The sequence below is a fragment of the Scyliorhinus canicula genome, chromosome 19 (assembly GCF_902713615.1).
Source record: "Scyliorhinus canicula chromosome 19, sScyCan1.1, whole genome shotgun sequence".
In the NCBI taxonomy this organism is placed as follows: Eukaryota; Metazoa; Chordata; class Chondrichthyes; order Carcharhiniformes; family Scyliorhinidae; genus Scyliorhinus; species Scyliorhinus canicula.
Genome location: NC_052164.1, coordinates 51,220,161 through 51,237,086, shown reverse-complemented (window position 1 = coordinate 51,237,086; position 16,926 = coordinate 51,220,161). Strand labels below are relative to the sequence as shown.

Here is a 16,926-nt window from a genome sequence, read left to right as displayed (position 1 = left end):
TTTTCGGAGATGGGACACGCTTCCATTGTCTCTGGCTGGGAGGGTGCAAACGGTAAAGATGACGGTCCTTCCGAGATTCCTATTTGTATTTCAGCGTCTACCCATCTTTATTGCTCGGTCCTTTTTTAAACAGGTCAACAGAGTGATCACTGGCTTTGTTTGAGCGGGCAAGACCCCGCGAATAAGGAAGATAATGCTTGAGTGGAGTTGGGGAGAGAGCGGGCTGGTGCTGCAAAATTTTAGTAACTATTACTGGGCGGCTAATATAGCCATGATCAGGAAATGGGTGGTGAGGGAGGGGTCGGCATGGGTGTGCATGGAGGCGACTTCATGTAAAGACACCAATTTGAGGGCGTTGGTAACTGCGCCCTTGCCATTCCCGCCGACACGGTACTCCACCAGTCCAGTGGTGGTGGCAGCCCTGAGAGTTTGGGGCCAGTGGAGGCGGCATGTGGGAGCAGTGGGAGCATCGGTTTGGGCGCCAATCTGTGATAATCACCGGTTTGCCCCGGGCAGTATGGACGGGGACTTCCGGTTATGGCAGCGAGCGGGGATTGAGAGGATGGGAGATATGTTCATAGAGGGGAGTTTTCCGAGTATGATAGCTTTGGAGAAAAAGTTTGGGTTGGCGAGGGGAAACAAATTCAGGTATCTGCAGGTGCAGGACTTCCTTCGTAAACAGAGGCCAACCTTCCCGCTACTACAGCTGAGGGGGATTCAGGACAGCGTAGTTTCCAGAGGGTGGGTAGGAGAAGGGAGCATCTCGGACATTTATAAGGAGCTTATGAGGTCGGAGGAGACGCAGACCGAGGAGCTGAAGCGTAAGTGGGAGGAGGAGCTGGGAGGTGAGATAGAGGATGGTCTATGGGCAGACGCATTGAGTAGAGTCAACGTGTCCGCAACATGTGCCAGGCTCAGTCTGATACAATTTACGGTTTTTCACCGGGCTCACATGACAGTGGCCCGGATGAGCAGATACTTTGGGGTGGAGGACAAAATGTGCGGGAGGACCGGCGAACCATGTCCACATGTTTTGGACATGCCCGAAGCTTAGGGGGTTTTGGCAGGGGTTTGCGGACGTCATGTCCACGGTGTTAAAGACAAGGATGGCGCTGAGTCCAGAGGTGGCAATTTTCGGGGTGTCAGAAGACCCCGGAATCCAGGAGGAGAAAGAGGCAGACGTTCTGGCCTTTGCTTCCCTGGTAGTCCGGAGATGGATACTATTAGCATGGAGGGACTCAAAGCCCCCGAAGTTGGAGACCTGGCTATCGGACATGGCTAGCTTTCTCTGTTTGGAGAAAATCAAGTTTGCCTTGAGAGGGTCACTGTTAGGGTTCACCCGGAGGTGGCAACCGTTCGTCAACTTCTTTGCGGAAAATTAATCGTCAGCAGACGGGGGGGGGGAGTAGCTTAGGTTAGAGTAGGGGGTCAATAAGGATGGGACCTGTACGAGAGGTAAATGGTTTTTGCACTATGTTTATGGTTTCATGTATATTGTTTATTTTGTTGTTACTATACCAAAAATACCTCAATAAAATGTTTATTAAAAGAAAAAATGTTTAAAAAATTTACTAGAGTTCTTTGAAAGTGTAACATGTGCTGTGGATAGAGTAGAGCCTGTAGATGTACTGTACTTGGATTTCCAGAAAGCACAAAATAAGTTGTCATATCAAAGGTTATTGCAAAAAATTAAAGCTCACATTAGCCTGGATTTAAGATTGGTAGGATGGCAGAAAACAGAGATTATGCACAAATGGGCCATTGTCTGGCTGGCAAGATGTGACGAGTGGAGACCCACAAGGGATCTGTTCTGGAGCCTCAACATTTTACAATTTCCATTAATGGCTTAGATAAGGGGAATGAAGGCATGGTAGCTTCATTTACGGATGATGGGTAGGAACGTATGTTGTGAAGAAGACAAATTTGCAGATGGCGAGAGATAGGCTGAGGGAGTGGGCAAAAATCTGGCAGATGGACAATAATGTAAGAAAATGTGGAGTTGTTCACTTTGGCAGGAAGAATAAAAAAGCAGAGCATTAATTAAATGGAGAACGGCTTCAGAATTCCGAAGTGGAGAGGGTTCTAAATGTTCTTGTGCACGAGTCACAAAAGATTAGTACTCAGGTTAGTACTCCTTAATTATGAGATGATGTGGAGATGCTGGCGTTGGACTGGGGTGAGCACAGTAAGAAGTCTTACTACACCAGGTTAAAGTCCAACAGGTTTGTTTCAAACACGAGCTTTCGGAGCGCAGCTCCTTCCTCATTCACCTGAGGAAGGAGCTGCGCTCCGAAAGCTCGTGTTTGAAACAAACCTGCTGGACTTTAACCTGGTGTTGTAAGACTTCTTACTTAATTATGAGAGGAAGTGAACACAAAAGTAAGGATAGAGGACGTTCTTGTTTCAGATTCCAGCATCTGTAGCATTTTGCTTATTATTAAAGTAAGGACATTATGCTTCAGTTGTACGGGGCATTGGTGAGACAAGTATCCAGTGCAGTTTCCTTATTTAAGGGAGGATGTAAATGCATTGGAGGTGGTTCAGAGGTTTACTGGATTGATACCTGGAATGTGCGGGTTGTCCCATGAGGAAAGATTGGACAGACTGACTCTGTTTCCACTGGAGTTTAGAAGAGTGAAGGGTGACATGATGGAAATGTATAAGATCGTGAATGGTCTGGACAATGTGGACTTGGAAATGATGTTTCCTCTTGTGGGTGAGTCCAGAAATAGGAATTGTTGCATGTTGGCCTGAAACCTCTTCAGCGTCTAATGAAAAGTTTTCCTTTTGCAGCTTTGTGTTCACCGAGCCTCACCCAGGTAGGTAATAGCCTCGAGGATAAGTTGTGTAATTGTACTAACTTTGAATTCACACACTGTGGTGGAGGTATGGACTCCTCACTTGTTATTGTCTGTATAACAAGTACATGCTATTTATATTGTTTGCTTCTCACAACTCTTTCCATTATTCTGTGTGTAACTGGCATGTGTTGCTTCTACAATCACTCCCTCTGCGGCTGTGACACTGATATGATGTGACATTTCTGTTCCAGACCACGACTCTAATTGGGCTCCTGAAGACGGCTCGTCTCCTACGGCTGGTCCGGGTTGCCCGCAAACTCGACCGCTACTCGGAATATGGGGCTGCGGTGCTGTTCCTGCTCATGTGCACCTTTGCCCTCATTGCCCACTGGTTGGCATGTATCTGGTACGCCATTGGCAATGTGGAGAGACTCTACATGGTTCACAAGATTGGCTGGCTGCACAATCTGGGAGATCAAATCGGGAAGCGATACAATGACAGTGATGCCTTTTCCGGACCCTCCATCAAAGACAAGTATGTGACCGCTCTCTACTTCACCTTCAGCAGCCTCACCAGTGTCGGATTCGGGAATGTTTCTCCCAACACCAATTCCGAGAAGATCTTCTCCATCTGCGTCATGTTGATTGGCTGTAAGTGTCTCTGCATTTCATTTGGTGTCTGAAGTGAAGATTCTCAGTTTCTACACTGTCCCCATCAAATACAACAAGGATGTTACAGCACAGGGTTAAATACAGAGTAAAGCTCAATCAGCACTATCTCCATCAAACACTCCCAGGACAAGTACAGCACAGGGGCAGATACAGAGTAAAGCTGAATCTGCACTGTCCCCATCAAACACTCGCAGGACAGACACAGCACAGGGTTAGATACAGAGTAAAGCTCAATCAGCACTATCTCCATCAAACACTCCCAGGACAAGTACAGCACAGGGGCAGATACAGAGTAAAGCTGAATCTGCACTGTCCCCATCAAACACTCGCAGGACAGGTACAGCACAGGGGCAGATACAGAGTAAAGCTGAATCTGCACTGTCCCCATCAAACACTCGCAGGACAGGTACAGCACAGGGGTAGATACAGACTAAAGCTGAATCTGCACTGTCTCCATTAAACACTCGCAGGACAGATACAGCACAGGATTAGATACAGAGTAAAGCTCCCTCTGCACTGTCCCCATTAAAAACTCCCAGGACAGGTACAGCATGGATCTAGATACAGAGTAAAGCTCCCTCTGCACTGTTCACATCAAACACTCTCAGGTCAGGTACAGCACCCTACCCACCCGTACCTCACTCCCACCCTATCCCCATACCTCACTCCCAACCATACCTCACTCCCACCTTACCCACCCATACCTCACTCTCACTCTACCCACCCATAGCTCACTCCCATCGTACCCACCCATACGTCACTCCCATCCTACCCAGCCATACCTCACTGGCCTACATGTGATTCCAGGCCCAGAGCAATTTGGTTGCTTCTCAAATGCCATCTCAGTTGTATCAAACCACTACAAAGTCACTAAAAAGGAATGAAACCAGACAGACCACCCGGCATCGACCTCGGCACTGGAAACAGTGATGGCAAATCCCGCCCTTGCAAAGTCCTCCTTACAAACATCTAGGAGCTGGTGCCAAAATTTGGAGATACAGCCTGATAAAGTCACGCATAATGTGCCAGACTCTATCGTCACCATCCTCAGATATGCCCTGTGTCACCGGAAGGACAGACCCAGCAGAGGTGGCAGCGGCACAGTGGTATTTAGTCGGGAGGGAATTGCCCTGGGAATCCTCAACGTCAACTCTGGAACCCATGAAGTTTCATGGCACCAGGTCAAACATGGACAAGGAATCTAATCTAGCTGATTACCATCTAATGGCCCCTCTTGGCTGATGAATCAATATTCCCCCTAGGTGAACACTAATGAGGGGGAAAGTGCACAGAATGTACTCTGGACGGGGGATTTCAATGTCCATCACCAAGAGTGCCTCAGTGCCATTACTGACCGAGCTGGCTGAGTGGGTCTGGGGAAGGTGGTGAGGGAACCAACAAGAGGGAGAAACATACTTCACCTCATCCTTACCAACCTGCCTGCTGCAGATGCACCTCTCCATTACAGTATCGATAGGAGTGACCACCACACAATCCTTGTGGAGCCAAAGTCCAGCCTCCATATCAGCAGCAGCAGAGCTGCACTCAACCACAACCTGTAACCTCATGGCCCAGCATATCCCCTACTCTACCATTACCACCAAGCCAGGGGATCAACCCTGGTTCAATATGGTGAGTGACGTGGAGCATGCCAGGAGCAACACCAGGCACACCAAAAAAATGAGGTATCAACCTAGTGAAGCTACAACACAAAACAATCTGCATACCAAACAGCATAAGCAGCAAGTAATAGGCAGAGATAAATGATCCCACAACCAACAGACCAGATGTAAACTCCTGCCACATCCAGTTGTGAATGGTGATGGACAATTAGAAAACTCACTGGAGGAGGAGGCTCCACAAATATCCCCATCCTGAATGATGGAAGAGACCAGGACACAGTGAAAAAGACACGGCTGAAGCATTCACAATAACCTTCAGCCAGAGATGCTGAGCGGATGATCCATCTCGATCTCCAGAGATCCCCAGCATCACAGGTGTCAGCCTTCAGCTCATTTAATTCACTCTACATGATGTCAAAAAATGGCCGAAGGCACTGGATACGGCAAAGGCTATGGGACCTGACAATATTCCAGCAATAGTACTGAAGACTTGTTCTCCAGAACTTGCTGCTCCCGTAGCCAAGCTATTTCCATATAGCTACGACACTGACACTGGTGAGAGGGGGAAAGTTTAAGGGAGATGTGCGTGGAAAGTTTTTTACGCAGAGGGTGGTGGGTGCCTGGAACGCTTTACCAGCGGAGGCGGTAGAGGCGGGCACGATAGCATCATTTAAGAAGCATCTAGACAGGTATATGAATGGGCCGGAACAGAGGGAAGTAGACCTTGGAAAATAGAAGACAGGTTTAGATAAAGGATCTGGATCGGCGCAGGCTGGGAGGGCCGAAGGACCTGTTCCTGCGCTGTAATTTTCTTTGTTCTTTGTTCTTTGTACTCAGCAATGTGGAAAATTGCCCAGGTGTGTCCTGTACATAAGAACCAGGACAAATCCAACCCAGCCAATTACTGCACCAGCAGTCATCAGTACAGTGATCGAACGGATCATCACCAGTGCTATCGCGCGGTACTTAGTTAGCAATAACCTGCTCACTGACAATCAGTTTGGGTTCTGCCAGGGTCACTCAGCTGCTGCCCTCATTACAGACTTGGTTCAAACATGGACAAAATAGCTGAATTCCAGAGGTGAGGTGAGAGTGACTGCCCTTGACATTAAGGTAGCATTTGACCAAAATCAAGGAGCTAAGCAGAATTGGAGTCAATGGGAATCAGGGGGAACATTCTCCACTGGTGGGAGTCATACCTAGCCAAAAATGGCTGTGGTGGTTGGAGGTCAATCATCCCAGTTCCAGTACATCAGCGCAGGTGTTCCCTGCCTTAATCAATTACCTCCCTTCCAGCATCAGGTTAGAAGTGGGGATGTTTGCTGATGATTGCACAATGTTCAGCATAATTTGCGTTGGTTCAGATACTGAAGCAGTCCATGTCCAAATGCAGCAAGACTTGGACAATATCCAGGCTTGGGCTGACAAGTGGCAAGCAACATTCTTGCCACACAAATGCCAGGCAATGACCATCTCCAACAAGAGAGAATCAAACCATTGTCCTTTGACATTCAATGGTATTACAATTGCTAAACTCCCATTATCAGCATCCTGGGGGTTATTATTGACCAGAAACTGAACTGGACCCAGCCATATAAATACTATGTCTGCAACAGCAGGTCAGAGATTAGTAATCCTGCGGCGACTAACTCACCTCCTGACTCCCACAACCTGTCCACCATCTACAAGGCACACGTTAGGTGTGTAATGGGATACTCCCCACTTACCTGGATGAGTGCAGCTCTAACAACACTCAGGAAGCCAATATCATTCAGGACAAAGCAGCCTACTTGATTGCTCCCCCTTCTACAAACCATCCCACTCACCTCCACCGATAAACAGTGGCAGCTCCCATCTGCAGGATGTGATGCAGTAAAGGTTCTTTAGGCAGCACTTTCCAAACGTACAACCAGTACCATCTAGAGAGGCAAGAGCAGCAGGTACCTGGGAACACCACCACCTGGAGGTTCCCTCCACGTCACTCGCCATATTGACTTGGAAATATATCTCCATTCCTTCACTGTCGCTGGGTCAAAATCATAGGACTCTCTCCCTAACAGCACTGTAGGTATACCTACACCATATGGACTGTAGCGGTTCAAGAAGGCAGCTCACCACAGCCTTCTCAAAGGTAATGAAGGATGGGCAATAAATGCTGGCCTAGCCAGCGACACTCACGTCCCATAAATGAAGAATCTTTTAACAAACTCACTCCAATCCTACTTACTCCTTGTCCTCTGCTATCTTGCCACTATCATACTCCCATCATTTACCCTTTGTCCTGCCCCGTGATTCTCTATCCTTACCACACCATTAACCACCTGCCTCACTCCATCATCTTCCAACTTTAATGCAACACGTGCAGCATCCCTACCCCACCTCATTTAATTTCCTCCCTCTACCCTTCCCCTATCTTGACCATCCCCTGCCCTAGTCCAGGTGGTGATGGTGTTGGCCGAGGGTCAGTCACAGTGAGCAGGTTCAGTGAGATCTATGTTTATATTTGAATTGACCTTTGACCTATCCCCTCAGCTCTGATGTATGCCAGTATTTTCGGAAATGTCTCCGCCATCATTCAGCGACTATACTCTGGGACTGCCCGCTACCACACACAGATGCTCCGAGTGAAAGAATTCATCCGTTTCCACCAGATTCCCAACCCCTTGCGACAGAGGCTGGAGGAATATTTCCAGCATGCGTGGTCATATACCAACGGGATTGACATGAATGCTGTGAGTACTGAACTGTCCGTGAAGCAGAAATTGTGGGCAAAGGGCACAAGGGCATTAATGGGCAACCAGCACAAGGTTAATTGGAGTTTTGGTGCTCAACCAATATAATTTTTTCACAGTAAAGAAAGTCATAGCACTCCTCCAAATGTAGGAATGACTCCACAGCCATTCCATTTCCCCAGACGCATTCCTTGGCAGCCTCTTACTTTCTACCCTCCAGAAACTTGAGGTAATCCAAACCTCTGCTACCTGTCAAGTCCCATTCACTTATTGCCTCCAGGAGCTCAGCCTGGTTCTACCCCTACTGAACACCCCCTGTGACTGGCAGTCAGTACTCTCTCGCTAGGCCTGGATTTGGGCGACAGCGCTCACTCCCTGTGTCTGGGATTGATACACTGCTACCTCACACTGTCAGGGCCCCGGGTTCAATTCCGGCCTTAAGTTACTGTCTGTATGGAGTTTGCACGTTCTCCCCGTGTCTGCGTGGGTTTCCTCTGGATGTTCCTCCCACAGTTCAAGGTTAGGTGGATTGGTCATGATCAATGTGCAGGCTTACGGGAATAGGACAGGGGAGTGTGCCGAGACAGAGTGCTCTTTCGGAATGTTGGTGCAGACTCGATGGGCCAAATGGCCTTCTTCTGCACTGTAGGAATTCTACGGGTTTGATAGAAATTTTCCAATCCCAACTCCAGTAGACATGGAATGTGAAATGTGGCAAAATTAACATTTTTTCCACATACCATGGCAAAACTGTGAGATTATAACAGATTTGAATTGAATTGAATTTCCTGTGATTTATTGTCTCGTGTACCGAGGTACAGTGAAAAGTATTGTTCTGCGTACAGTCCAGACAGATCGTTCCATACATGAAAAAACATAGGACATGCATCAATACACCATGTAAATAGGCAGGTGCAGGCATTGGGTGAGCATATGGAGCATCTTCTCAATAGGGAAGATGTGTGAAGAGATTGACAAGCCTAAACCAATAATGGTAGCCACGCTTCTAACATTGCTGGGGAGGGACTACTACCACATGCCGACCACCCTAAATCTAACTAACAGACAAAGAAAAAAGACAACAGAGATTTGAAAAGCCTGGATTGAACGCTTTGATAGATTATCATAGAATTTACAGTGCAGAAGGAGGCTATTCGGCCCATCGAGTCTGCACCGGCTCTTGGAAAGAGCACCCTACCCAAGGTCAACACCTCCACCCTATCCCCTTAACCCAGTAACCCCACCCAACACTAAGGGCAATTTTGGACACTAAGGGCAATTTATCATGGCCAATCCACTTAACCTGCACATCTTTGGATTACGATATCGCCATCGAGCAATGGAAAATCCTGCCTAGTGTCTTCAACACTAGAGTGCAAGGTGCACAAGAAACCAGTAAACAGTACATGACATCTGTAATGCAGCTGACAGAATCGTGTGAATTCATTCAGCTAAAATATGATCTGTTGCACCGAGGATCCGGATTCAATTATGACCCCGGGTCACTGACCATATGGAGTTTGCACATTCTCCCCATGTCTGCGTGGGTCTCACTCCTACAACACAAAAAGATGGATAGGTGTATTGGCCACACTAAATTGCCCCTTAATTGCCGAAAAAAAAAGAATTGGGTACTCTAAAAAAATTTTGAAAGTGATCTGATAAAAGATAGATTGGTTCTAGGTTTGCAAGACCCATCAGTGAGAGCAAGTCTACTGATGCTAAAGAAAGTGATGGAGGCGCGTTAAAATGTGGAAGTTGTGAAACATGAGCTAGAGCATATGAATGACAGAGCAGACCAAGAGACACATTGTGCCGAGAGACAGTCCAGGCCGAGAGAACAGAGCAATCACAGACAAAGAGCAGGTTACAAATATTGCAGAGGACAGCATGCAATGAAACAGAAAGATTGCCCACAGAGAAAGCAGCGTTTTAACTGCAAGAATCAGAATCATTTTGCAAACAAGTATTTGGTGAAGGCAAATCAACATAGGTCTATGCAGATGGCCACTGGAGAGATATCAGCTGAAGATTCTAATGAAGAACTGTACACCATATAACAGGTTGGTTCAGTTACATCTATGGAGATAAATGGTTTGTGACTGTTACAATGATGACGCCAGAAGGAGCGTGTCAAGTGAACAAGAAGTGTCAGATTGACACTGGTGTGCCCTGCAGCATGACCTCCACCGACCCGTGCGAAGTAGCTCAGCATGGCGATACGAAAATGAAACCTCAAAAGTGAGGTTGAGGCAATGTGATGGCACGATACTCATACCAAGAAGATGGATTAGTCTGACAGCCCAATGAAAAGGCAAGAAGGAAGATCTAGAGTTCCAGATCATAGGTGGGGCACAGCATCCCCCTCATTTCAGCTGAAGCAAGTCTAAAGCTTGGATAGGTACCACTGATCGGCCAACACAGATTCACAACATGTCACAGCACCCAAAACCAGTGACAGCAGGTCCCAGAGGAGCACAAAGATATGTTTCCAGGATTGGGATGTCTACCAGGAGAGCATCATCTAGAAGTAGATAAGAGCTTAAGATCAATTCAACATCTGCCGAGGAGAGTGCCAGCTGCCCTCAAATCAAATCTAAAAGAAAAAATAGAAGAAATGGAGAAGAAGGAATAACTAACAAAGTGACAACTCATTCAGACTGGATTAGCAGTGAGGCAGCAGTCAAACAAGCTGGAAATCTGCAACTGTGCTGAGACCCAACGCATCTCAATAAAGTGCTGAAGAAATCTCACTGTCCTGTGCCAAACCTCGAAGGAATGTTGCTGCAATTTACCACGGCAAAGATATTCACCCCCCTCGATGTGAAGGAGGGTTATTGGCAGGTGAAGCTGGATTAAAGCGGCATCTTTCTAATGGCATTTTGGACACCGTTTGGAGATTCAGATGGCTATGCATGCCATTTGGCATTTCCACAGCTCCAGAACAGTTTCAACACAGACAGTGTGAGAGGGTCAGTAATCTTCCCAGAGTGGAAGCCAGAGTGGATGATCTACGAGTCACTGGGGCTGCTAGTGGAGTTGGGGGGTGGGGGGGGGGGGGGGGGGGGGGGTCACTGGGGCTGCCAGTGGAGTTGGGGGGGGGTGGTCACTGGGGCTGCCAGTGGAGTTGGGGGGGTCACGAATATTCATAGATTGCATTTGACATGGGGAGTGAGGATTGAACTGAACTCAAACTGTCTGAGGATTCTGTTGAGTAAACAGTTGGTAATTGGAGCTGACAGCTGGGGCAGCTTGCTGATGCTCAAGACAATTCTTAATTAACCTTCTGGCTTCAAACAGAATGTGCGACTAATTGTGGAAGGTTAGAATCAAAAAAGTCTTTTCACTGAAGCTGGGAATTCTCCACCACCTGTCTAATCAGAATGAGCAGTATATTCACTGGAGTAGCTGTCCCCTCTCTGGACTGCTGGATGGGTGTATATAACGTTCCTGTGTACAGGAGATGCACTGACCAGCCAGGGGTCGGGGGAGGGTCTGTGAGAGGGAGCAAATCCAGTTGGTTCTTTTGAGTGGGCCTAATGCTGACAACACTGCTTGGAGCTAGAGTCAGCACAACCAACATTAATGTGTTGGACAAGGCAGGGGAATATCAGTCAAGGTTCCCACAGCTGACCATCGGGCCCCAGCGTGTCTGGACATCCAGTGATGACAAGCTGAGGTTTAACCTGAATATATCCCACTGTTGATTCGGCCCCACATCCGTGTCTGGGGCCTCAGGATGTGCAGGAACTGGGATATCTGCAGAAACTGATGGAACTGCCCACCCTTCCGGAGAGGGGGGAGGGTTCACTGATGACATCGAGCAGTTCAGGCAGGGTGAGTTAGTGAACGAGCAGAGGAGGTAGAGAGTGAGGTGAGGAAGTAGAGAGTAGGGGAGGGGGTAGAGAGTGAAGGGAGGAGAGAGAACGGAGGGTGGAGAGAGAGTGTGGAGAGAGGAGGTTAAGAGAGGGGAGGAGTTAGTGAGTGGGGGGGGTGGAGATCAAAGGAAGGTGTGAGAGGAAGCAGAGGTTAGCATGTAGAGAGTCTGGGAGTGAACACAGGGCAGGTTTAGCAAGCAGATGGAGGGCTTTAGTGACTGGAAAGGAAGTAGTGAGCAGCATGAGGAGGCAGTGAGAAAAGGCATGGATTGGCTCGCGAGAGGAGAGGCGCTCAACAGAAGGTAAATGCAGAGATGATTTAGTGGGTAGGAAGGAGGGGTTAGCGAGCCAAAGTCCCAGACTTCATCACCATCTCTGGGTAAGACCTGTCCCATCGGCAGGATAGACCTCCCAGAGATGACGGCACAGTGATATAGAGTCCAGAGGATCCTCAACTTCATCTCTAGACCCCATGAAGTCTCATGGCATTTGGTCAAACATGGGAAACTGGGATAAGCTGACTCCTTTCAGAGGCGTACAGCGGGAGGGTCATGTGAACCTATCAGCCAATGGGAATCGAGCGCAGGGATCCTGGTGCAAAGCCAGTTTAGACCCTAAAGCTAGAATTGATAACATCCTGAAAGGCTGTGTGTAAATACCGTTTGTAAATAAACCTTTAGAATCCTTTATAGATACTGACTGGCAGCCTTCCATTACTACAGAAACCTCATGCTGATTGCCTTCCACCACACCTCCAACCCCCTCAACTGATGATTCAGTACTTCTCCATGGAGGACACATTGAGGGTGCACGTGCACAGAATGTACTCTGCATGGGGGACTTTAATGTCCATCACTCAGTGTGACTCGGTAGCACCTCTGCTGAACAAGCTCGAGTCAAGAGAGAGAGAAACGACCTTCACCTCACCCTCACCAATAAACCAGTTCCATCTGTCCATGGCAGCATTGATAACAGTCCTGGTGGAGAAAAAGATCAGCTAACGGGGCAGCAGGGTAGCATGGTGGTTAGCATAAATGCTTCACAGCTCCAGGGTCCCAGGTTCAATTCCCGGCTGGGTCACTGTCTGTGTGGAGTCTGCACGTCCTCCCCGTGTGTGCGTGGGTTTCCTCCGGGTGCTCCGGTTTCCTCCCACAGTCCAAAGATGTGCGGGTTAGGTGGATTGGCCATGCTAAATTGCCCGTAGTGTCCTAATAAAAGTAAGGTTAAGGGGGGGGTTGTTGGGTTACGGGTATAGGGTGGATATGTGGGTTTGAGTAGGGTGATCATGGCTCGGCACAACATTGAGGGCCGAAGGGCCTGTTCTGTACTGTTCTATGTTCTATGTTCTAATTGTCTCAGTCCCTGGACTGAGTTCCTCAGGATAGTGTCCTAGGCATAGCCAACTTCCGCTGCTTCATTCATGACCTTCCCTCCATCATAAGGTCTGAAGTGGGGATGTTTGTTGATGATTTCACAATGTTCAAGCACCATTCCTCACATAATAAAGCAGTCCGTGTCCATGTGCAAGACCTGGACATCATTCCGGTTTGGGCTTGTTGCAAATAATGTTCACGATATTGGAACCATATCGCCGTTCTATCATTGCCGCTTGGTCAAAATCCGGGAACTCCTTTCCTAGCGGCACTGTGGGTACCTACACCACTTGGACTGCAGCAGTTCACCACCCCGTTCTCAAGGGTAATTAGGTATGGGTAATAAATGCTGGCCTAGCCAGCAACATTCACACCCCATTCATGAAAAACATACGTGGTCTCATGGCACAGTGGTACGCCCCTGCTACTGGGCCAGAATTTTGGGGTTCAAGTGCAAGGCCACAACTTGTAGGCCATGGAAGGCGTACTTATAATGCAGTTCCACAGGCTGATAATCAGCTCAAGAATCCTTCCACCATTTCCCCACTATTCCCCAACGAGAAAACAGTGTGTGCTTGTAAAGATATGCTTTAAAAGAAATAGAAAAACATTAGCAAGCATGAGTTGGGGTTAGCAAGGGGGGTTACAAGCAGGAGGAGAGGGATAGCGAATAGAAAGAGGAGTCAGCAGAAGGGGTAATGGGGAGGGATAAAGAGTGGATGTATGGGTTAGAGATTGGGGAAGGAATGGTGAACTGGGGAGGGGTTAGGGTGTGGAGGAGAGGGTGGCAATTGGGGAGGGAATAGAGAGTGGGGAGGGGTAGTGAAGGGGGGGGATGGCTATCGAGCTGTGCTGTGTTGGAGGATCATGGATGCTCTTGGCCATTTAGAGATGAGGGAGGTGGGAGTGTGGTGGGAATAACTGGAATCAGACAGATCCTCAAAGGAGGAGAAATTCTGTCACAAACCAAGAAGCTTCAGAAGACTCTACAGGTTTTCTGGAAGCTTTCCTTTTTCACTGGAAAAATGGGCAGCATGGTAGCACAGTGGTAGCACAGTTGCTTCACAGCGCCAAGGACCTGGGTTCGATTCCCGGCTTGGGTTACTGTCGGTGCGGAGTCTGCAAGTTCTCACCGTGTCTGCGCGGGTTTCCAATGGGTGCTCCGGTTTCCTCCCACAAGTCCCGAAAGACGTATTGTTAGGTAATTTGAACATTCTGAATTCTCCCTCTGTGTACCCAAACAGGCGCCGGTGTGGCGCCTAGGGGCTTTTCATAGTAACTTCAGTGTTAATGTAAGCCTACTTGTGACAATAATAAAGATTATTATTATTATTGCTTCCTGTTTCTCTTTCGTCAGGTATTGAAGGGTTTTCCAGAATGCCTGCAGGCCGACATTTGCCTCCACTTGAACAGGAGCCTCCTCCAGAACTGTAAGGTCTTCCGCGGGGCAAGCCCAGGGTGCCTGCGAGCTCTGGCGATGAAGTTCAAGACCACACATGCTCCTCCCGGCGACACCCTGGTCCACTACGGCGACGTCTTGACCGCGCTCTATTTCATATCCCGCGGCTCCATCGAGATCCTGCGCAATGATGTGGTGGTGGCCATCTTGGGTATGTGGTTGTCACTGCTCTCTGTTTGTCCTCCCGGTATTGGGGCTGGCTCTGCCTGTGGAGGGCGTGTGGACACCGACGTTGGGAGAAGCAGAGGGAATGGCGGTCACACGATGGTGGTCTCTGAATGGCCTCTGAGACCAAGGTTCCCAAATTGCGGACCGTCCCCACCATGAGACTGAACAGCCTCTAGAGGGTGGAGATGGGGGGGGCATTAAACCAGGATGTGGGGGAAATGTTCCTGGTAAGAGACAATGGGGAAGAATTTCTGTGGCTGTTCCATCGCACTCACCGAGCAAACGTTCCAAGGAACCCAGGTCCTTTCAGGCACTTTTTGCCTGGTCCTTGCTTTCCTGCCGGTCTCCACACACCCACCCTCCTCAAAAATCCCTGTACTGACCTGCTGGCCCTTTAACTCCACTTCATGTCTAAACATTCTACAAACCGCTCAGGTAGAAGGAGCAGCATTATAAAGTTTGCAGATGGCATGGTCTTGGCAAAGTGGCAGCACCACAAAAGGTTCACAAGAATGGTTCCAGGGATGAGGAATTTCAGTTACGGTGACAGATTGGAGAAGTTTGAGAAGCGAGGTTTGTGCGGAGATTTGATGGAGATATTCGAAATGATGAGGGGTCTAGACAGCGTAGATCGGGAGAAACCGTTCCCTTTGATGGAAGGATCGAGGGCGAGGGGGCACAGATTTAAAGTAATTGGCAAAAGAAGCAATGGAGACAAGAGGAGAAACGTTTCCTCACAGCGAGCAGTTAGGATCGGGAACGTGATGCCTGGGAGTGTGGTGGACGCAGATTCAATCAGGGCTTTCAGGAGGGAATTGGATTATTATCGGAAATGGAGGAATGTGCAGAGTTACGGGAAGAATGATACCAGGTGAGTTACGCATTCGGAGAATCAGTGCAGACGAGATGGGCCGAATGGCACTATGACAGTTCTGTGATGAGGATAGCTACTGGCTGCATGATCATGTGTGTTGGTGAAATGGGCAGAGGTTTGGCAGATGGATAACAATCTGGGATGTGTGAAATGTTGCAAATGCGAGTGGGGCGGGGGGGAATGTGAAATGGAAAGAGAGAATTATATAAATGGCAGGATTTTCAAAATGAGCAGAGAGACCTTGATGCCCAAATGTACAAATTCCAAAAGATGACAGGTCAAATTAACATGATGGTTATAAAAGCAAATTATTTTACTGAGGTTTATAAATAAAGCAGTAGAGTCAGAAAACAAGGAGCTCACGCAACAAATTTCTAAATCACTGGGTATGAGTCATCAGGAGTCTTGTGGAGAAATGTGGACTCTACACTTTGTGAAGGATGTCACAGCGTTGCAGCAGGTGGAGAGGGGCTTTACCAGGATGTTGCCAGGGATGAGGGACCTCAGTTATGAAAAGAGGCTGGAACAGTTTGGACTGTCCTCCTTGGAAAAGAGAAGGTGAAGAGTTGGCCGGGTTAAAGGTTTTCAAGGTGATGAGAAGTTTTGATAGAGTAGACCAAGAAAAATGAATCCCGCTGGTAATTTGGGCCAATAGGCAGTGGTCAGAGGTTCCACATTATTGATGGAAAAGCTGGAGAGAAGGTGAGGGATGTATTTCTGTCAGAGTTTACGGCACCTGAAAACGTGGTGGAAGCTTATTCCACGAATAAGTTTTGAAGGGAATTGGACAGATAGTCGAGGAGGTGGAATTTACAGAATTATCGGCTAAAATGGAGCATGTGAGACTTACACCTCTCTTTCAAAAATACTGCACGGGTATGATGGGCTGAATGGCCTCCTTCTGTGCCACAAATATCTATGATTCTATGATGACAGGCTGAATTGCCTCCACCTGTTCCTGCATAACAATCGATGGGCGGAATGGCCTCCCCGTTAAAGAAAGAGTCTGTAGGGGGATATGTACCTGTGACCTCTGACTGTGTACAGACCGAGGCCCAGTGCATATATTTGATGCTTTCAGGGATTTTCTTGATTCCAGGTAAGAATGACACATTCGGGGAGCCGATCAGTTTATACGCCAGACCAGGAAAATCTAACTCGGACGTGCGAGCTCTGACATACTGTGATTTACATCGCATCCTGCGGGACGACCTACTGGAGGTTCTCGACATGTACCCTGATTTCTCCAATAACTTCTGGACCAACTTGGAAATCACTTTCAATCTCCGTGACGTGAGTTTCAATTACTTTTCATTCTTTAATCAATGGAAAACCCTAGTGCACAGG

General features: G+C 48.1%; 1 protein-coding gene across 1 annotated transcript in view; it reads left to right on the top strand.

Moving 5' to 3' along the window:
* The window catches only part of kcnh6a (potassium voltage-gated channel, subfamily H (eag-related), member 6a), a 357,081-nt gene that overhangs the window by 287,834 nt on the left and 52,321 nt on the right, over positions 1–16,926 (top strand). Inside the window, exons 7-10 of the mRNA XM_038779154.1 lie at positions 3,053–3,452; positions 7,628–7,827; positions 14,436–14,688; positions 16,679–16,872. Of these exons, the coding sequence (XP_038635082.1) occupies positions 3,053–3,452; positions 7,628–7,827; positions 14,436–14,688; positions 16,679–16,872 (1,047 nt within the window). The remainder of the gene's footprint in view (positions 1–3,052; positions 3,453–7,627; positions 7,828–14,435; positions 14,689–16,678; positions 16,873–16,926) is intronic.